This window comes from Myodes glareolus, chromosome 2 (genome assembly GCF_982192425.1).
Source record: "Myodes glareolus chromosome 2, mMyoGla1.1, whole genome shotgun sequence".
NCBI classification, from domain to species: domain Eukaryota; kingdom Metazoa; phylum Chordata; class Mammalia; order Rodentia; family Cricetidae; genus Myodes; species Myodes glareolus.
In genome coordinates, this window is record NC_142027.1 from 117,150,157 (window position 1) to 117,171,653 (window position 21,497).

The window sequence follows — 21,497 nt, forward strand, 5'->3', positions numbered from 1 at the left end:
TGAGAACATCTTCCTAGCCACACTTAACCTGCCAATCTCTATGGACAAGAGATTCTGTGCTCACTGAGGTCAACGCAGGACCAGGCCACCACTATCTCCATTGCCAATAAGAGGGACTATGACAGCGCACACCCGAAAAATCAGATATCTCTGCACCTACGATCTCAAGGAGTACCAATGTAGCCCCAATGCGGCCGCCCCATATTTCAGAAGCGGTAGACAAACTGCAAAATGGAATAAACTCTCCAGTGACTCTATCCGCTACCAAGGGGTTTCGGAGGCAGCAGCGGCTGCAGCAGATACAAGGGGAGCTGGAGAGGCGCCCGAAAAGAAAGACTGACAGATGTTCGCAGAGCCTCACAGGGACTTGCTCGCTTCCTTTTCAGTCAGACCCATTCTGGATCCTGCTGACCAGCTGCTGCTGTGGCGGGGCAAGGGCCGCAGGGCCTGGACTCTTCCTCCCTGTAAAAGCCTCAGATCTCTCCCTGGGGCTTGTGCCCCCCTCCTCTGGACAGAACTGTAGCTGCTGCAGTCCCATCTGCTCCCCGGAGACTCCACCAAGAGCCCACCACCTCCCGCGTGTGTCTCAAAGCTTCCCATGTCATTAGGCCGCGTTTCTGGTTCCCAAATGAAGCGGAAAATCCCGGGACTAGGGTTTCACACCAGCGCGCACGTCCACAGTCTGCAGCTCTCTGATAGCCCGGCTCAGTGGTGGATGATCCTGTCAGCTTCCGAGGCTGTATGCTAAGCATTTCGGATACAAACTCAAAATCCACTCCCGGCTTGGGGACCCACCCAATTACAGCCTATTCCATGTGGAGTGGATGTAGGAAGTAAAAGGAGGTACTCGAGACTCAGGGGAATCACCCATGTGGGTCCTAAGAGGACCACGCCGTTGTTGGGTCTCAGGGGCGCGGGGGCTGACAGCTCTGTAGAAACAGGTGAGAGCTGAGTCTGTATGCGTGGCCTGAAGGCGACCAGACGGGGGCTGATAAAGTGGAGCCAAGTGAGAAGTAGGTGCCCAGGTCCAGTCCTGTCTTAATGTCAGGGGATTATGGTGGCATGAATAGGTGTGGACCTCAAAGACTCATGTATTTGAAAGCTGGGCCCATAGGGAATGGCACTGTTAGGAGACCCATTAGGCACAATGGCACTTGTTGGAGTAGGTGTGGCCTTGTTAGAGGAAGCATGTCACTGTGGGAGCAGGCTTTGAGGTCTCCTATGTTCAAGCTACACCCAGTGGTTCTGCTGCCTGCAGATTAAGATGGAGAACTCTCAGCACCTTCTCCAGCGCCATATTTGCCTGCATGCTGCCAGGTCCCACCGTGATGGTCATGGACTAAACCTCTGGACTGTAAGCCGGCCCCAGTCAAATGTTTTCCTTCATAAGAGTTACTGTGGTCATGGTGTCTCTTCACAACAATAAAACCCTAAGACAGGAACTTTCCAGGCAACAGAACGGATGTAACGAGCATGATTCTTTTCAAGGAAAATCTTTATATTGGGTCCCTCGGAAGCCTGAGGCCCTGGTGGGCAGCATCTCTGATCCAGAGAGGGGCCCGTGACCCAAGCCTGTTCTTTGTCTCTGATTGGTGCAGGGATGGTCCGCACATGGTCCAGCCGGTCCAATCCCAGGAAATGTGATTTGCCCTAGGGCGGGTGGCAAAGGCTCTCACACTTTTCATGCTCTGTACCCAGCCTCTAGAGATCAACTCATGGCCAATCAGAGTGAGCGTCAGACCTGCCCCGGGACTGACGGGAGCTGAGTCTGGGAGAAAGCAAGAGTGACCAGTGCCATCGTGGCACAGTGGCCACAGCTTCCGGATCCTGAAGTCAAAGCTTGAGAAGCCACAGCAACAGCTGAGATGGAAGGACTGAGCTTGACTCTGGTGACGTCATGAAGTCCCGCCCCCAGGCCTACTCTATAGAGGTTTGATTCTGAGAGCCAGCCCTGCCCCTTCCCTTTTGTTTCCTGAACACACCTGAGGTAGTAGCTTTTGTTCCTGTCACCCAGCTCTGCCACACTGAGCGCTCAAGCCTCAGTCTCCCCTCTGTGACAGGAGTCAGAGGGGCTCCCAAATGAAGCTGTCACTGGCATGAGGGCATTGGGGGCGTGGGTGTCCAGAAGGGCACTTCTGCACTTTTCTGCCCACCCTGAGGACGAGGCAGAGAAACACTGGCTGTCCAGGAACCTTGCTCCGGGGAAAGATGCTGTTTCCTAAAGCAAGACCCACTGCCCATCTGGGTTCTCTGCATCCATCCTGGTCAGATCAAGAGAAAGGAGCTGGCAGGAGAGGCTCTGCCCACTGGGGCTGCAGTCCATGGAGGGTTCTGCCTGCGTAGACACGGCTGCTTGGGACCTGTCCTCATAGAGTGCCTCCCCGACGCTCAGGCAGGCTTCCAGGCTGTCCCTGTGAGAGGAGAGCGAGCTTAGCCTTGGCGATACTGTTAGCCTCCTCCAGGCACCAGAGACCCATGGGAAGGAGTTGAATGCACACCCTACACCATTTGGAGAGAGTGGAGTGCTATGGGGAACCACCTGTGGGCAGCATTCATGGGAGTGAGGCGTCTGGTCACCAGGAGAACACAGATATGATCACTGTAAGTGACGCACACATCCCCACATGTGAGCTGCAGGGAGCACACACACCGGAGTCACAGAGCATACACACATAGTGCATGTAAGGGACCCGCAGAGCCACACCTCCATGTGGCAGTGAGAGCATGCCGAAGCGGACACAGGGACCGCAAAATGACAGACAGAGAGAGAGAGAGAGAGAGAGAGAGAGAGAGAGAGAGAGACCATCTACAGGAAATGCACATATCACCCATATGAGCCCCGTGCTCAACCATGTGACACACAGGGTAAGACAAACACTGACACAATGATGTGTGCAAGGAACTCAAGATGGTGACACACTCTGGTGAACTCAAGCGATGTGGACAATAGACCAAAGCTGCTCACACCTCAACATAATACATGTGAGGAGCCCGCCTGTTGCCCAAGTGAGCACGCACCGGCTCCACATAGCCTGTGTTTGGTGGGCATGTATAATACACGAGGGTTGCCTTATTTCCCAATGTCAATTGTTCAGTAAGTGCTTTGCAGCGAAGCCTTTATCTCCTAGATTAGAAAAAAAATGCTTATGCAGACAGTCCTGGCTGACATCTACATAAATCTCTCTGTTGCATTCTGCTGCCCGGGCTTGCCCCCAGCACCCCTGCTCTTCCTGGAAGTGCAGCACAGCTGGGGTGTGTGACTGCCGAGTCCAGATGTGAGAGAGCACAGGTCCCAGGAAGTCTCTGGAAGCTTCAGCTTGGCTGGCACTGCTGAGAAGACACCTGCTTCCTGCATTATTAAAGGACCCTCAGGATGCGGTTGGTGAACCGTGGGAGTGAGGCTGGTCCCAGCTGTCCATCTTTGCATCTTTCATGGTAAAATGATGCAGCTGTATTATCTCCCAGCACTCACCACACTGGCTCTCGGGAGACAGTGGACCACGGATAGTCGAGATCCCTGAGGGGGCCACAGGAACGCAGGCTGCTGTGTACCAGCCACTTCAGCGTGAAGCTGTCTGATCTGAGCCCTTTCCCACACCATGTGACATGCACAGGGCCTTAGATCCAGGTTTATACGTGGTGGTTTTGATGCATGTGTCTGGCGTGATACAAGTGGATTCAGAGTCCTTGACTTCCTAGGTGTACAACAAGCTAATCAATTTTCTTGTCTTTAAAGCAGGGTGTAAGGATTTGGGGTGTGTAACTAGCCAACTAATATCCTTGTCTTTAAGGTGGGGTGTAAATGAGCAGATGGGCTCCTGTCATCTGAACTACCCAGAGTCACAGTCTGCAGCTTGGGACTCACTCTGTGCATATGGATTCCAGACGCCCCATGGCCATGCTCTGTGAGACAGGCTTGGAAATTAGACCATGGTTTATAATGACTCTGCCCAAACTGCCCCTCTCCTCCCAAACTGGCTCTCCTCCCAGCATGCCACCTATTCGTGGCGCTCTCTCTGAGGAGCATGGAGAGCTAAGAAGGGAGGTTCTGTGTGAATTAAAAATGCATTAAAGCTCTCAAAGGACATCAAAGTCAATTTCAGTTTTCCAGAACAAAGTGCGTATCTCAGAGCCGCGTCACGGTTCCCAGCATTGTGAGTGCACCCTCCAGCGCCATCTCTACCGCTCACTTCCTGGGCGTGGTCTGTGCCGTGACACTGGCCGTCGCTTTAATCACAAGCCCATAATGCACAAATGTAATTAGGAGGAAAGGAGACACAGGCCCCTTGGAGGGTAATTATGTGCTTGTTCCGGCTCATTTTCCGTGTCTCATGGTGTGTGTAACTCACCCTAGGAGCCCAGCAAGGACCTGGGTGGAGCGGTGCCATGTGTCACTCCGCACACATTTTCTAAGTTCTGTGTCCAGGCTCTGTCTGTGTCGCCATAGCTGTAACTACTACAGGACAGAGCGCCCTGGCCCCTGGGGTGTCTCCCATCTACAGCGGATTCGGACGGAGGCCTGAGACGTCCCTATCAATGCAAGAGTTAAGCCAGCAGACATTACGAAGGAAGAGCATGGCAGACTCTAATGACATGGTACAGACAGAAGTCTGGGGAAGAAGTCCCCAGGAAGCGACATTTAAACTGAGAACTTTGAGCCAGGTAAGTGAGAGACTGAAAGGAAATACAGAGCCGCAAGTTCATGATGAGGTCACAAAGAGACCCTGGGTATTCAAAGCTGTGTCCCCGCTCCCAGTCTCCCAGCCTTTAGATTATTTCATTCCCCCTTAGGGCCTCCCTTAGGGCACCATGAGGCCCAGTTGGGAACCTGCAGAGAAGGGAGCCCGAAGTCATTGGGAAAAGGCACAGACAGACCACAGTTCATCAGGAAGTCAGGCATGTCTCCGGGGATGTTGCCATGACGCTTTGTCACTGAGCTTTAGAGGAAATGGAGGACACCATCTCAAGTCAGCACCCTGCCAGGCAGGCGAGGAAAAGCACAGGCTGCGGAGGCACCTGCTGGCACATTCTGCCATCACCCACAGTTGCCCGACCACTGAGGAAGCTCATGGGGCAGCCAGCGGACAGCAGGTGACTTGCTGGCTCTCCCTGGAGGCTGAAGAGGAGTGGAGAAGTCCTTGCTCCCGGGAGGCTCCTCTATTTGGAACCCAGTTGGTGAGGGTTGGATGAACGTCCTGCATAGGCAGGCAACACACCTAGAGGCTCCAGAGGCAGGAACCCTGGAGACCCACTGCCATAAAGTTGGGGCTCTGCACCGTGGTGTACCCCGCAGAGATGGTCACCTGCTCCTGGGACACAGTGGGGACCACAGGGAGCTAAGGGCATACCCCACAATGAAGGCATGAACACATGGGACCCTGGGTACCCTGAATGCTTAGGGGATGGCTGTGGACAGCTGTTTGCATGTGGCACACTGAGAGGGAGAGTCACTGGGGGCTCTGAGGGGTGCAGCTGAACCCCAGCTGCAGGGAGCTGCTCTCTGCAGTCAGTCCACCTATGACCAGACATCACTCCTCTAGTGACAGGTGGGTCATCTGTGAGTGACTGAGAACTCCATGCCACAGGAGCTGAGACAGGACAAAAGCCTACTTCCCTAACAAATCTAAGTGGACAATACCATGCAGGGCTGGTCTTGTGTTTACCTCTGCGGGGGAAGGGCCTGCTCTGTCCTGTCTCTAGGGTCCCCTCTGTGTTTGACTTCTCTGAAGTTCCACCATGGCTGCTGAAACTCTAGCTCCACATCAATGACAGCCTGTGGCAGGAAGGCCACCATCCCACCTGACTCTAGTCTGACTGCCCCAGCCCCCTCCAAGCTTGGGTACCGGCTTCACACTGAGTTGCATCCTGAGATGTACCCAGGGAAAGGCAAAGACATTGTCCCAGCATGGCCACAGGAAAGGAAGGATGTCGTGGGCACCAGCCCCCAGCCCTTGTGGAAAGAGCCTGGCCAGTGTCCATCCACAGCACACAGCAAGAGAGGAGGATGACCATTCCGCAAAAGCAGGCGGCGAACACAGAGCAGGAGGCGGCCTGCAGCATAGCTGAGCTCGCAGCTGCAAACCCAAAGGATGCAGAAGAGGCTATGGGGCCAATTACAGAGCAGCTGAGCTGGAGGCAGGAGGCGCCAGGATCCTGGATCCCTGGGCAGACTCCATTAGGCCCATCCTTTCTTCCTGATTAAATCTCCTCTAAGTGCAGCCTTCCTAAGGGAGAAAGAAAGCTGAAGGCTTGCCGCTTGCAAGGACCACAGGTGGCATCCCCCAGAACCCTGCCTCAGCTCCCAGCCGGAGATGATGTGTGGTGCAGTCCTTCCTGCCAGAGTGATATCCTGGGGACCCTGCAGTGACCCACCAGGGCCTCCATGGTGCGTCCAAGAGGGGGTTCCAAGGTGCATCCGAGGGCAACTATACCCCAGGCAGGGACCTGGGTCTCTCTCATCCATCCTCACTAATCATCTGTAGCTAGAAACTTCTTTATACTAACTACCTGTGCACTCTAAAATTGACAGCACGGTGTCCCTGGAAATAGGGACAGCCATCCTTGTAGCTCATCAGCTGAGGAGCTGCCATGACAATCTCTAGAGAGGGGAAACGGCAGAGATTGAGCCTGGATTAGTATTGCATGCCTTTAATTCCAGCCCTCAAGAAGCAGAGGCAACTGGATCGCCAAGTTCAAGGCCAGCCTGGTCTACAGAGTGAGTTCCAGGATAGCCAGAGATACACAGAGAAACCCTGACTTAAAAACCAAATAAATAAAGTTTCTGTGGTTAATGTCTTAAGCACCGTGGTGAAAGGGAACAAAGCATGCAAGACAGATGGGAGAGGTCAATAGGCAGACATAGAAGTAACGATCAGAATGAAATTCTCCACTTAAAGCAATACAGAAGGCCTCTAGAGACCATGGTGAGTCCAGACAGCCAGGGCAGGAGTGGGTAGTTTGTAAACAGACTAAGAGACTCCTAAACAGAAATAGAAGGTGTGCTAAGAGTCCCGGGGGTGGAGGCTGGTCCCCCTTCTCCTCCTCCCCATGAAAGAGGAAGCTGTGTGAACATGAGAAGAGACTGTAGAGTGTGTGTGTGTGTGTGTGCGAGTGTGTAAAAATAATGATTGGGCAAGCGAGTGACTCAGTTGGTAAAGGTACTTGATGCCAGGCCTGCCAACCTGAGTTGATCTCCAGAACCTGCAGTGTGGAAGGAGAAAACCAATACCAGAGCAAATAGTTTTCTGATTCAACCATGAACTCCACCATGGGCTGGGTCTGAGTCTCTGTCTCTCTCAAAGTAATTTTAAAAACAAAGACAGGAGCTAGAGAGACGACTCAGTGCTTAAGAGCACTTCCTGTTCTGGCAGAGCACTGGGGTTGCATCTCCAGCAACCACATGCCAGTTCATTACCGTCTGTAACTCCAGCTCCAGGAGACTGGTGCCCTCTTCTGGCCTCCTTGGGTATTGTACACACATGGTGCACAGACATATATGCCGGTGAAAGACCCAGAGACATGAAGATCTTTTAATCATATAATGTTTTCAATTAAAATGAATAAGGTCAGCGGTAATAATTGAGAGCTTCCCAACACACCAACTATGCATGCAGGAAGCCTGCATGGAGCAACACAGATACACACACACACATACACACACACACACACAGACACACACACACGCACACACACACGGAAAGGCACCAAGACGTGCCATTAAAATTGTGCAAACCCCAGGTAAATTTCTCCTTAGTCAGAAGTGGGAGCCCAGATTACCCACAAAGCAGCAAGAATAGCATTACAGGGAACTTCCTACCAACTCTGCTCAGGAAGATGGTGGGGGGTGAGATTCGAGCAATGAAAGAAGAAAACACACCAGTGTCGAATATCATAATTCTAGTGAAATCATCCTATGAAGAAAATTAACTCTATCTCAGACAAGCGGCCGGGGGATGGATACTCAGCACAGCTTCCTGGCAGGAAATGGTGAGTTTCCTCAGAAAGCAAAGTGATTAGATCGGATATAAACCCTAGTTAATGTGAAGAACAGAGCCGCAGGAGTGGAATATCTGAGAATAAGGGAAGGTGAGATAAAGGGCTGCTTTGGTTCCTAATTGATTTAAGAACTAACCGTTCAGCTACAGTGGCGTGGCAGCAGCCTTACCTTATTGGGTTTCGTCTTTTGCAGTTTCTGCTACCTGTGGTCTACCACAGTCTAAAAGTGTGAAACGAAAAAGATCCCAGAAATAAATAATTGAATTTTTTTTTAAAAAAACTTCATGCCCTTCTGAGGAATGCCATAAAATCTCATGCTGTCCTGTTCTATCCACCTGGAATGTGGATCTTCCATCTGTCTAGTGTGTCCGTGTCTTACATGCCTCCTGCCTGTTGGCTGGAAGCATCCGCACCACGTGCTGCTTCCTGCCCATCCGTCTAGCATATGTCCCACCACATATAGGATCCATCCATCGGTGTACAGCAGCCACACTGTACAGGCCCCCTGCTTGTTGGTCTGCCGCATCCATGCCGTATTGGCTTCTACCTGCCAATCACTCAGCAGCCTTGGTCATGAGATCAGCAGTGATTGGATCAAATCATGCTTATCTAGGAGGCTAATGCTACGCTATGATGCCCAGGTCATCAACACGTCTCATCTGGTCTCACAGGCACTGTGCCGCCTCCCATCCTCCCAGGAAGAAAACACAAGCATAGTGCATTAAGAGAAATATCAGGGTCACGCCTCTCCTGACATTGCTATAGTTTGACAATCACTGTTGCTTTTCATCTCTCTTACTATGACTATAAGTCACAACCCACCGGCCAGTGAGCGGGGCTGGAACTAACGTAAGCGAGGCTGGTGAAATCAAACACCTGCTAGGTTGCACATCAACTAAACTCTCCAGCATTAGCTCAAACCGTCCCCTGCCACCAAGAGCTAATTTTAGCAGAATAAAGAAGCAGCAGGTTGCAGCCAGTGAGGGAAATGCATTTGGAAGGGTTGTCTACTGCAGCAAACAGCCTAGAAAGACCCAAGCCAGACAGCTCCCTCTGGGGTTCCCTTCTTTCTGAGCCTGCCGTCTCCCCTGGGGTGCTCACACCCACCCCTGGATACAGACCCCTGGGCTGGAATATACTGGGTATGCAGTAGGCGCTGAGGCTTTAAGGACAGCGTCGTGTTCAGGTGCCACTAAGCACAGATTGCGAAGCCCGACACTCTAGTTAAGGACATTAAGAGTTTATTTCATCAAAACCGCAACATGTCTTCACGATAGCAGCAACTCATCATCTTCCCTCTGCCATAACTTCTCACACACACCATTCTTCCTAATTTATGTGGGGCCAAATTACACACAGATAATAAATGCCTGCAGAAGCCAAAGTCGGTAGCCTATAAATAAACCGCATGCTCTCACTCACTGGGAACGGGGAGCCGAGACAGGGTCTGCTTTAGACTTCTCTCGATATATCAGCTACGTGAGAGCGAGTATTACCAAAAAAAAAAAAAAAAGCCAGAAACTGAGCATCCCATGGGGAGTAAAGCCAGCCCCGGCCTGCCTTGCCTCAGTGGGAGCCCAGCACGCGTAGCAGGGATACAGTGTTCTCACTACTGGGAGCTCAGCAGGGCAGGTCGGACCCTGGGTCACTGGTGTCTGGTCTGAGGAGTAGTGAGATGCTGAGCAGTGACCACACACATTCTATAGACGGGACTTGTCACCGAGCACAGAGTCTCGGCATGGCCTCAGTCTGCGTCGGCCAAAGGGGCTGCAGGAGAGTCACAGAGGCCCAGTTGGCTGATAGAGTTAAGTCCTGGCTTGGACAGAACAAAGTCGGGTCCTATAGCCTTAGGGCTTCTGGAAGAGATGCCTGCATGGGGGGCTGTCACTTAGGGGTTGGGGTGTGGCTCAGTGTGGAGCTTGCCTAGCTATGCCTGGCCCTGGCTCCATTTCAGTACAGTGGAGAAAAGAAAAGAAAACAATTTAAGCCAAAAAGATCCATAGAACTGAGTGGAAACATATTCTAGAGGCAAGAAAGTGGGTGCGGGGCAGGGGGCAGGTAGGAGCTCAGGGAAGTCATGGGAAGTGAGGGTTTTCCAGTATCAGGGCCAGCCTGGTCGTTTGGGCTGTTCACGTCACAGACACTTAGGTTCCTGTCACACTAGTTGGCCCTTCACAGCCTGATCCATAACTCTCCGTGGTCCCCACCCACACGGGGATCTTGTTGACAAGCGGTTGTCACAGTGACTGCACCTCCCAGGGCTACGTCATACCAACCCAAGAGCCTCCAGGGGCCACCCTGCCTAGCGGTGGAGACTTGGTGCGGTCACTAATGGGGAGAAATCACTCTCAGCAGTGTGGTTGGTCTGATATGTGACATGAGGGACATCCATCAGGAAAAGCAGTCCACAGGGGTAGCTGCACCCGTAGAAAACCGGGAGATGCAGATGCAAGTGGATGCCCAGCAGGGGGTCTCAGCCCTGAAGGAGGCAAGGGACAGTAGAGAGGCTCGTGTCTGAAAAGGCTTTCTAAGGCTGACTTTGGGTCCAGCGAGGCACAGCTTGCAAGAAATAGGCTGAGTCAGTTCCTAAGCGGAGGCTCTGTTATGCTGTCTTCACAAGGCTCCATACACAGGAGAATGGGTGACTCCAGACAGGCAAAGGCAGAGACCCCAAAACTGGTGTACTGCTAGGGTGAGAAGTGGCCCAGTTAGTGGCCCCTTACATGAAGGTGTTCATTCCAATTGGTGCCGGCCTCATTCGCCCACATCACCCAGCTACCTCTGTTGACCCTCTGGAGACACTGGAGACACACAGGACTTGAAATATCCCTCAGGACTCCGAGTCTCCATCAAGGCTGAGGCTATGCCCTCTTGCGGCTGCATCCTTAGGTCTCATTTACCACAGCCTTGCTGGTGCGGTGCTCTGTGCACAGGGTAACAAGGGAGGTTTACACTTAAGTGTCACCAAGGACCACTTTGTGCTCTGGGGTCCACAGAGGACAGAAGTGCCTACCGCATCAGGGAAGAAGGGCCACATCGTCGCTGGCCACACCCCTCCTGAGTCAACTTGTAGTGCTAGGTAGGCACTCTGCACAGTCATAGGTCGGGGCTGTAAACCCAGGCTGAGGCAGCAAGGAAAGGGACCCATGATGGAGGCAGGGTGTGCATTTTTCTCTGCTTCGGGGAAGGCACTGGTTTTGAGTGGCAGCCACCCTGATCACACAGCAGATAGGTCCACACGGTGGGCAGAATGGCTGCTCTTGTCCCATGGGCTTAACTTCGTAGATGCCGTGCCTGGTCGGGTCCCATTGACCTACAAAACACAAAGGAGGTGTGAAGATAATTTCAAGAGGTAGAGTTCATTCCATGTGAATACAAAAAGCTTTGGGCCTGGGACCATGTGAGGATCTGAGGTTCAGACCCAGGCTCTGAACACCCAAAGAGTCCAGACCAGAACCCATGCAGGTTCCTAGCCTACCAAGACCAGGTTCTTCGCTCATTACCAGTCAGCCAGGTGAGCTCTCTTCATGGAACACGCCATGCACCAGGAACTTTGCGTGTGTGTGTGTGTGTGTGTGTGTGTGTGTGTGTATGTGTGTGTGTATCTGGGGGTGGGGGTTGTTAGACAAAGCTAAGCTTCCTCTTTGCTCTCTCAAGTTGGGTATTCCTGTGAAGCAGATAGACAAAGGCCATTAGGCAAATGGCTGAGGTGGGAGTTTGACCATAAGTCAGCGACACTTTTACCTAGTGCCATCCAAGGAGGAAACCCTAGAGCGGTGGTTCTCAACCTGTGGGTCTCGACCCCTTTGGAGATTGCCTATCAGATATCCTGCCTACCCGATATTTACATTATGACTCGTAACCGTAGCAAAATTACAGCTACAATGCAGCAATGAAAATAATTTTATGGCTGCGGGCGCAGTCACAGCATGAGGAACTGTATTAAAGGGTCGCAACAGTAGGGAGGTTGAGAACTGCAAGGGGTTAGTAAATGGCAGAGAAGTGGACCGCATCTACACCCTTCCAGGGGCCTGGAGAAGAGGGCGCTGTGGGTGGACCTCTGCATGTAAACAATGGCCTGCAAGCAGCATGCTTCCTCCTTCAAGCAGAGGCTATGTCTGTCTGCGAAGCCGGCTTACAGCCAGGTTGATGTCCAGGTTCGCTGGTTCAGGTAACAGCCACACTAACAAGGGCCCTGAGGATGGCGAGGGGAAGGAGGAAGGCGTTTGGAACCGGTTTAGTAAAGCCAGGGAAGACCTAACCCATCATACTCACGATATCAGAACTGAAGGGCTTCGTGCTTGTGGTACGGCCAGAGCTGCTCGTGAGGGACCACACCTTGGTCTTGTGCTTGAAGGCGGCTCTCACCTTCAAAGGCAGAAGAAGGAGCCTTAGCGGGAACTCCAGAGGTTGGCATAGAAAATTCTCGGGGGTCATTGCCAACAGCCTCTAGAGACTTGCTCTGTCCTGAGCCCCAAGCACCCAATGCAAGGGCAGGGTATCAAAGTTGGTACGGTAATCGACATCCGAGTCAGTGGTTCCTAAGGAAAGCCTAAAGCCTGACAAGGGCTGGATCACCCTAGACAGCACTGCCCTTCTCTGTGCCCTAATGGAAGTGAGAGGCCACTTGGAGCTGTGAGGAGGTGGGATGGACGTACCTCTGAGTTTAGAAGACAGTGAAAAAGGAAGATGAAAAGGCCCTGGAAAGGAAGGGGAGAAAGCGTCAGAGCCACGCATGACACAAGGTTCCCCCGACACTCAATTCTGATGGTGACGTGAGCACAGGTCACTGTAGGGGGCTTGCTGTGACCTGGAGCCTAAGGCTTGCAGCCCCAGGGAAGGGGAGATTTCCAGATGGCTCAATTCAGGGACAGCCTAAGACCCTGATCACCACCCCAACTTCCAAACAGAGGACACCAGACTGCTTTAGTTGCACCTTAGTGTTCACACCCGACAGGGATGATGGGAGCAGACCATGCTGCCAACCTGTTGGCCTGCAGGCTCCCCTTACCTGCAAGGAGTTGAGCACAGCAAACATGTATTGGAAGACCAGGGCCCGGTCACTGACGGCGAGCACCCCAAACACCCATGAGGTTCCCAGGATGGGTAGCAACACAGCAACAGCCTTGGCTGTCAACCTGAAACAAGGGCCATGGCATTCATGTTAGCGGTGGGCAGGCAGACTAGACCAGGAGGACCTTGGGGTGCCAAGTCTGCTGGGAGAAGAAATAGCTCAGTGGGGAATGAGATTGGGCTGTCTGTGGACACTTGAGAGCATGGTGCCTGTCACTGTAGCTCTGCAAATGCCAATCTGCCTTCCCACAGTACACTTATACCTGAAGCTTCATGGAGCCCAGATAGGACCAGCACTTGGTGTCGCTTCTGCAGAGAGACGTAGGGGTGAAGGGACCTCCTAGCTGAGCTCTGGGAGAGATGGTGGGTAGAATGGGGGGGGGTAGGAGTATATATGTCCTGGGCACAGTGCCAACCTTGGTACTACAGGGGCCAGGCTAAGATAGGAGCAAAAACCTGGGCTGGGTATGAGAGCTGGGTACAGGATGGTGATCCTGACCGCTGAACGCCTTAGGGCTGAAGGTGGAGTGAGAAAGAACAGCCCTGCTCCTGGTCAGGCCACAGTGGGCAGGGGACAGACCCAGGAACCCCTTCTCAGATAACTTCTCAAATAACGAGAAGGGAAAGTGCTCCTGATGCTCATGAATGCACTTCCTCATTCAGGCACAGCCTAGAAGGTTCCAGGGACAGAAAAAGCCCAAGAGAGCAGCCACTTGTCAAGTTAATTTATGGGGTTTAGAATAATTATCTCATTGATTTGCTGTTGCTTGTTCATAGGTTTTTTTGTTTTTGTTTTTGTTTTGTTTTGTTTTTTGTTTTTTGTTTTTGTTTTGCTCAATACACTGTTTTTAAAGTGGCTTACAGGACCCAGTTGTCACTGCAGCAGCTTCCAAACCACCTATGATCCTTAGGGTTCAAGATGCTGACAGTTCCCTATGGTCACGGAGGACTATGAGTCTTGGGTCCATGAGTCCCAGGAGTGAATCCCATTCCACTGAGCACAAGGCCTGGCCATGATCACCATAGTATCCTCCCAACCAAACAGGAAGGAAGACACTCTCCCAAGAGGACACTGGCCACTGCTGTTCTGCCTCTGGGCGGAGGGGGGAGTGTGGATTTGGGCATGAAGTCCGTTCAAAGGAGAGACACAAAATGGGAACTGAGCCCAGGTGGCTGTATCTCCGTGTATGGGGTATCTTATAGGCTCAGGACTTTGTGGTCACTGTGTCTCCTGCCCCATCCAGTTGCTGTAGGTTTTTCTGACGTTTGCCATTGCCAGGCCCCAATAGATAAACACCAGGAACCCAGGCAACCTCAAATGGAATGTCAGTTCCATGGGAAGTGGGGTGCTTCCAAAGACACCTTCTCTTTTAGTGGTAGCCCAGTGTGCGTGGAACACTGCTTTCTAGAATGCTCCCTCACATGGCATCCCAAGAAGAGGGCCCTGATAGTCCCTTTCCGCTGTGAAGGAAGTGAAGGGCAGAGAGGCCCATTGCAGAGGGAACTAGAAGTCAAATTTCCGTCGCTAGAATCTTTGTTTCCCCTCCCTCCAGCTGCTTCTGATTCTGACTGGAGAAATCCCCAGAGGACATCTTCATATGACTGCATTAAGATCTCATCTGGAGTCACCAGAAGTAAGGAGCGGAGTAAGGACCCAAACCAACCAAGACTGGCCATGCAGGTCTTGAGAATGCAGAGCCAGGCGAAGACTCAGGTGCTGGCCCTGGGAAGCAACCTTGTCCCTCCTGAAGCCTCTAGTAGTCCCCATGGACCGTGCAATGGGGTGTGGACACTTGGAGTCAACTTACTTGAAGGCACTAGGGTCCCCATGTATCTTGTAATTGTCGGTGCTGATGTGGGAAATGACCCTCGTCACAGCTACCAGGATGACAATGTTGACCTGCGAGAAAGGAGAGAGAGGGAGGCAGTGAGAGGCAGGGTCCACCCACAGGACACAGGGACATGCCCCCACGGTAGCCACTCCTCCGCCAACAGGGAACACAGCTGGAACAGATTCAAGGCAATTCTCGGGGCTTTCAGCAGGACAGATGCCACCTAAACCTGCCCCACAAGCATCGTGGCAGGAAGAATGAGTGTGACTTTTGGGGTCAAATGAGTCAGTCAAAGCTCATCTCATGCTTGCTCACTCCGTCTGACCCTGCACACCTCTATGGGTCTTGGGAAATCTCTGCTTCCCACGAAGTGAGAAAGATTGGCTGGGGCAAACTGACCAGGGAGAGAGTAGATGCCTCATTTGGCCAGCCCTTATATGGCAGCTGGCTCTCATCACACACACGGGTGTGTGATGTTTGAAAGCCACAGCAGTAGGGTGTGTTATCTGTACCCAGCCCTGTCTCTGCTGCAGGGTGGGGACATGGGGACATGCTGGGTGGCTCCCATGCTGGGCCAGCACTCAGGAGTTTCAGCTCTGGGCAGCTCCTCCCCTCCTGGCAGCTCTCTTGAATCCTAACTGTTAAGGGGCATGGTGTGACTAGCCGGAGGAATGACTCACAGTCTCTTTCTGCTTGAGGGACCTCCAGTGGGTTGGGAGAGCCACACTGTAGCCAGAGCCCATTCCCTTAAGTGCTAAAATCTTCAGGATTATTAGGAAGCCAGCTCCAGGCTCCTGACCTTAGAACTGACAGAGTTTTCACCATCAGGCCTCTCAGGGAGGCTATTAGTCTGTCCAGCCTGTGCATTGCCAGACCAGGCGCACCTGGAGAGGCCTGCAGTCAAGACTTCTGACCCCACAGCCTTGCAGCAACATGCCTGCATCCGTAGCCAAGGTGACTGTGTCCCAGTCCATTCTGAGACCCCTCTGATTTGGGGGCACTTGAGATGCTTTCCTCTCTCGGATTCCAGCTGGTATTTTTCCACTCCAACCCTCTCCCTCTGCCTCCTCCCGGCTCCCATCCGTCATCGGGAGCCTTTTGTTAAAGGTTTTCAGCAGAGACAATTCTGGATCTGTGCTCCGCCGGGAAAATGAGGCACCGTGGGTACCTTGCCTGTCCTGTCTAGACTCTTGCTTATGCTACCGTCAGACATGAACAAAAGCTTAACCGTCACTTTCCCCTGGCGCCTTGTTGCCCTGGGTAACAACAGAGTCTCCCGAGGTCGGAGGAGATGAGAAAGGTTAATGCATAACCAGCTAGCACAGTGTCACGCAGCGTCCAGTAATTCAGCTGCCCTCCAGCCCTTCCCACAACTGAGGACAGCGGCCAGAAAACCGCATTTGACAGGAGCAAGAAGAGGCAGTGGGAGTGGTGGGCCGCTGGCTTTTAGACTCAGTTATGCTCCAAGTCGGACAGCGACAGAAGTCGGAGCGAGCTCTTTGTGGCGACTGATTCAAGGGGCAGGGGCGTCACCTCAGACCACTACGGCCATTGACACCTGAGAATGTCCTGATGTCTTCAGTCATGGTACCCTAGGCTGTGTGCCCCCATATCTTACAGAGCACCCACTGTGTCCCCAGAGAGAGTGGAGAGGGAGGAGCCCCAGCTCACAAAATCACGGACCCTTCTGATCATCCTGAGATTCAGTAGATTGGGGGAGGGGGGCAATTAATAAATGCTTTTTTGTTTGGATGCTTTCAGTTCATTTCCGGGGTGCTGGGTTTCTAATAACACAATTCTTCCTGCTGTCCTCCCCCCTGATTTGGGGTGGGGGTAGAGTGATTCCCTTTCCCATTGGCATGCTGTCAGCCTGCCTCTTCCAGTTTGGGAGTTTATAGCTTCACTACCTCACACACCTGCAAAGGCTGTTGGCTGATGATTGGAAACAAATTGGCTATGCACCGGTGGACTACAGATGTGGCTGCGGGGCTCTCTATAGGTCAGACCTGTGACGCAACCATGGTCCCTTCTTCTGCCTAGAGCCCCAGGGTCCTGTACCCCCTGAAGGAGACACTACTAGGGTAAAGATGCAGATGGAGGTTCCCAGTCCACAGAAAACCCTTGGTGATGGGGGAGCTAGTATCAAGTCTGTTCCCTTGAAGATAGTAGATGCTGGGGGGTGGAGGAGTAGACGTGGACAAAGATTGTTCATATATTCATATTTTTTCATATATCATCTGACTACTTTTTAATTTGGAACAATTATAAATTAAAAGGAAAATTACTTGAAACTCATTTTCGATGAACCATCAACAGTATCCCTGGGGTGGGGTCCCATAGATATTTAGCTGGGCTAGGTTCTAGTGATTCAGGGATGGCAGCGGGCCTGGAGACGGGCCTCTGGGGTGCTGCCCGTGGGAGAGATTCTGGTACCTTGTGTGAGGTCAGAGGTCATACTAGCCAGCTCCTCATGTGGGCTGAGAAAGTGCATCATGATGAGCAGGTCTCGTGAGCTCACAGTCACAGCACCTCCTCCAGACACTAGAAAAGGAGGCTCCATCCCAGACCTCAGATCAAAGACCGGAGATGTAGCTTCATGTTCCCAGTCTTGCTTCCTAAACCAAGCTGCCAACAGGGCCACCAACTCATGATACAGTGTTTCATGCACAGGCAAATGTAACAGGCGGTAACTCCAGGACTTTTTGATTGAACTGCTCAAGAACCACAGTGTCCCAGCACCAGCACGGCTGCTCATATTGCTCCATCCCCCACTCATCCCATTTCTCTTTTTTTTAATGTTTCTCTGGGTTTGATTTCTGCCCTCCACACAGCCTAGGACCTTGGACCTGGTCCACCGTATCTGTAGCGACTTATCCACATCTGTGGGTTTGTATCTGTTGCTGTGCCAGAACCGATCTGGCGGCTGTGGCACTGGGAGAGGCTGATCTTGCATCTGCGTAGGAATTCAAGCTAGTGGCTTACAGACAGCGCAATCTAGAATTTCACAGAACTACAAAACAGGGTGGCCTCTTGGCTCCATTCTGCTCGCTCTGGCCCACGATGTTCTAGCAGAATTAGGGAGACCTGGTGTGGTTGAGATGCTGTGTAACATGACTGTCGGGGTTTTGCAGCTATTTGCGTGGCCCATCAGAATGAGGACAAACTATTGAGGGCAAATATTAAAGGCACAATTCCAAGCTGTATTTCAGAATAAAAAAGGCAAACTGCACACCAGGCAGTCAAACCTAAAGCCGATCACAGGCCAACATGACCTAGGAAAAGATTACGGTGGCCCCTGGGGGACAAAGGAGGAATGGTAGGTGAAGTGACGCCTCTGGGGTTGGGCCAGGCTCTGCAGCACTGTCAGCTCAGGGTCATCTAGGAGCTTGTAGAAAAACACTGGTATGTGCACCAGCGTTTCACAGGGAGAAGAAGCTATCCACATCTGCACACATATACACAACTATAGTGTTCCCAGTGCTACACTGTGTCCCAGAATTCCTGTGTCTGTGTCTGCCTGGGAACTCTAAAGCCGCAGCCTTGTATGTGGCTCTGGACTTATGTGCCTATAGCTCTGTATAGATGTGGATCTGTGTGCCTCTAGCTTTGTTTATAATGTGTCTATGTGCCTGTGTGTCTGTGTAGTCATGAATCTATATGCCCATAGCTCTATATATCTATGTGCTTATAATTCTGTGTCTGTAGCTATGAATCTATGAACCTATAGTTCTGTCTGTCTGTCTATCTATCTATCTATCCTCCTATCTATCTATCCATCCATCTATCTGGACCTGTAGCTCCATGGATCTGGGGATCTATGTCTGTAGCTCTGTGTATTTATATACGTATGAACCTGTAGCTCTGTAGATCTGTGACTCTATGAGCCTATAGCCTTTGGATCTGAGGATCTATGGGCCTGTAGCTCTGCATCTGCATCTACCTACTCATGTGTCTAAACTTGTCTTCTTGGGGAAGACAAGGATTTTGAATACTAGACTCCTTCTCTTTCTTATGCCTGGAGGCACTGTTCTCCTCTCCTTGTTGAGACAGGCACAGCCCAATCCACCGTGGACCACAGTCTGCAATAACCATTCTCTTCATGAAGTGTCTCTCCTTCGTGGGGGGGGGGGGGGGAGGTGGTGTCCTTGCTCCTTGAGCTAACCTGCATTCCTTTGTGGCCAAGCTTCTACTGCATAACCACAGATTATCACAACATTTTGAGGTGGGACACTCAGAGAGGTGATATATTAAACTGAGGTCATTTGTATGGGTTGTAATCAAACAGAGCTATGGCCTCCCACAGGCAAATGGCCAAGGAGAGAGGAAAGCAGGGGAACTGACCCGCCGAGCTTTTGATTTCGGATAGCTGGCTTCTGGGACAGTAAGAGGATAATTTCCTTCATGCAGGCCCCTGGTCTATGGTACTTTCTTGCAAGATCTTGTGCAGATGAAGCCCTGGGGAACTTCTGGTCCATTGGACAGGGCTTCATTTAGCATCATTAAGTGGGATGATGGGTCCTGATGCTGGGGGCTCAGTTCTGCTTTTCTCTTTAGCTCAAGGTCTCGGTGGCCAGCTACTGTGCACAACCTCCCACACCTGCAGCCTAGCCCTCGCTAGAACAAGTAAAACTACACCTTCTGACACACATATCCTACTTTCTAAAATGACTCTACTTGAAAAGTGTGCAAACCCGCCGGGTGGTGGTGGTACACCCTTTTAATTCCCGCACCAGGGAGGCAGGTGGATCTCTGGGTTCAAGGTCAGCACGGTCTACAGAGTGAGTCTCAGAACAGCCGGGACCACACGGAGAAACCCTGTCTCCAAAAACTGGGCTGGAAAGGGGGTTCTGCAGTTAAGAGAATGCACTGCTTTTGCAAAGGGCCTGAGGTTGGTTCCCAGCAGCTACACTGGTGGTAGTGGGGGGGAGGGTGTCTCATAACTGACTATAACTCTTGATCCGAGGAATCCAGTGTTTCCAACCTCCACGGGCTCCTGCACTCACACTCACGGGCACAAACCCGCGCAAAGATGCATGCATCCACAACATTAAAAATAATCAAAATAAATCTTGAAAACTATGCCAGCCATGCAGGGTTGTTTTTTTTTTTTTAATGCATACGAAGTCTAAGTTTTGGGAGGTAGTCCCACACTGCTCCCCAGGGAGCCGCCATTTGGGAGTATCCGCCCCACATTTTCTCAGCCATTTCCCACTTGCCTGAGAATAAGAGCCCGTGGAGAGCTTTTCCACAAATGGGGTCAGGCCACGCTTGACATCCAAAACTTGCTTCCTTCATTTGGAAGTAAGGCAGAGAACCGCTGGGTGAATGAGGGCATGGCTCAGGAGGGCACAAACCACTCCATCTTCGGGGGGGGGGGGAGTAGGAGGCGGGGCACGAAAATGCCATTCCACGTTTTACCCCAGCACCCAGTCTGAGGCCTGGCAGTCAGCAGGACTGGCCACGGCGTGCCTCACACCAGAGATTGGCTACCTTTTTCTGCCAAGGGCTGGGTCGTAAATACTTTGGGCTCTGAAGGCTGCAGTGTCTGCTGCAGAGTGTCTCGGCACTGCAATCAGAGCAGTTGCAGACATATTGTAAATCAGCGGGTGTGGCTGTGGCCCAAAACCTGACCTCAAAGTAGGCGTGGTCATGTCTGTCGCACGCAACCAACCCTGTCCTTTACCAAGGAGCCCTTAGAGCAGTGATTCTCAGCCTTCCATATGTGTGACCCATTAATACAGTTCCTCACGATATGGTGACCCCTGACCATAAAAATTATTTCTGTTGCTACTTCATAATTGTAATTTTGTTTCTGTCATGAATCATAATGTAAATGTCTGTGTTTTCTGACGGTCTAAGGGGGTCCCTGGGAAAAGGTCATTCAATCCCCCACCGACAGGACAAGCTTTAAACATCACATGGTATGACTGAGGACTTCCATCCCTGAGGTTACGAATGACTGACCCAGCCGGATAACGGTGGTACATACCTTTAATTCCAGCACTCAGACAGGCAGAGGCAGGAGGATCTCTGTGAGTTCAAGGCCAGCCTGGTCTACAGAGTGAGTTCCAGGACAGCCAGAGATGCACAGAGAAAGAAAGGAAGCCAGACCTCACACACAAGCACTCCCTGTCTTGTCCAACCCACGGGTGCCTTCATGCTGATGGTGCCCCTTGAACCAACAGGGAATGTGGGGGAGTGGGAATCTCTACTGAAAATGCTTTCACGTTATGGCTAGCGTGATGAGGGGTCCTGTTAAACCCCAGACAGTGGGAAGACTTGCTACCAACCTCTTGTCCAAGCCTCCATGAGGCCACCAAAACAACTTAAAGTGGCAGCTGGCCCTCCTGTAAGCCTGGGCACAGCACAGCTCTGGCATGGGAAGCTCCATGGCCCTGTATATGTTGTGGTCTCTACATTGAGAGCCACTAATGGGAAGAACCCCATGTGGAGGCCGAAGTTCTCCTCCAGACAAACCTGGAGGAGCTGGGCTCCACCTCATCCCTAGTCTACACAACACAGATCTTCTTGAAGGTGACTCCCACACTGAATGGGACCCTTTCTAGACCCTGTGAGGCTCCCTGCTGGGTCACTGCT

The 21,497-nt window shown here is 52.0% G+C and overlaps 1 protein-coding gene across 5 annotated transcripts in view; it reads right to left on the reverse strand.

The window, feature by feature from the left end:
- Positions 1-9,219: 9,219 nt before the first annotated feature.
- Positions 9,220-21,497, reverse strand: part of Adgrd1 (adhesion G protein-coupled receptor D1) — a 116,111-nt gene continuing 103,833 nt past the window's right edge. For all 5 annotated transcript variants that reach the window (XM_048433707.3, XM_048433709.3, XM_048433708.3 and 2 more), the window contains 5 exons: positions 14,877-14,968; positions 13,007-13,133; positions 12,654-12,695; positions 12,271-12,363; positions 9,220-11,308 (listed from right to left, as the gene is read on the reverse strand). In XM_048433707.3, the coding sequence (XP_048289664.3) occupies positions 11,213-11,308; positions 12,271-12,363; positions 12,654-12,695; positions 13,007-13,133; positions 14,877-14,968 (450 nt within the window). In that variant the 3' untranslated portion in view covers positions 9,220-11,212. The remainder of the gene's footprint in view (positions 11,309-12,270; positions 12,364-12,653; positions 12,696-13,006; positions 13,134-14,876; positions 14,969-21,497) is intronic.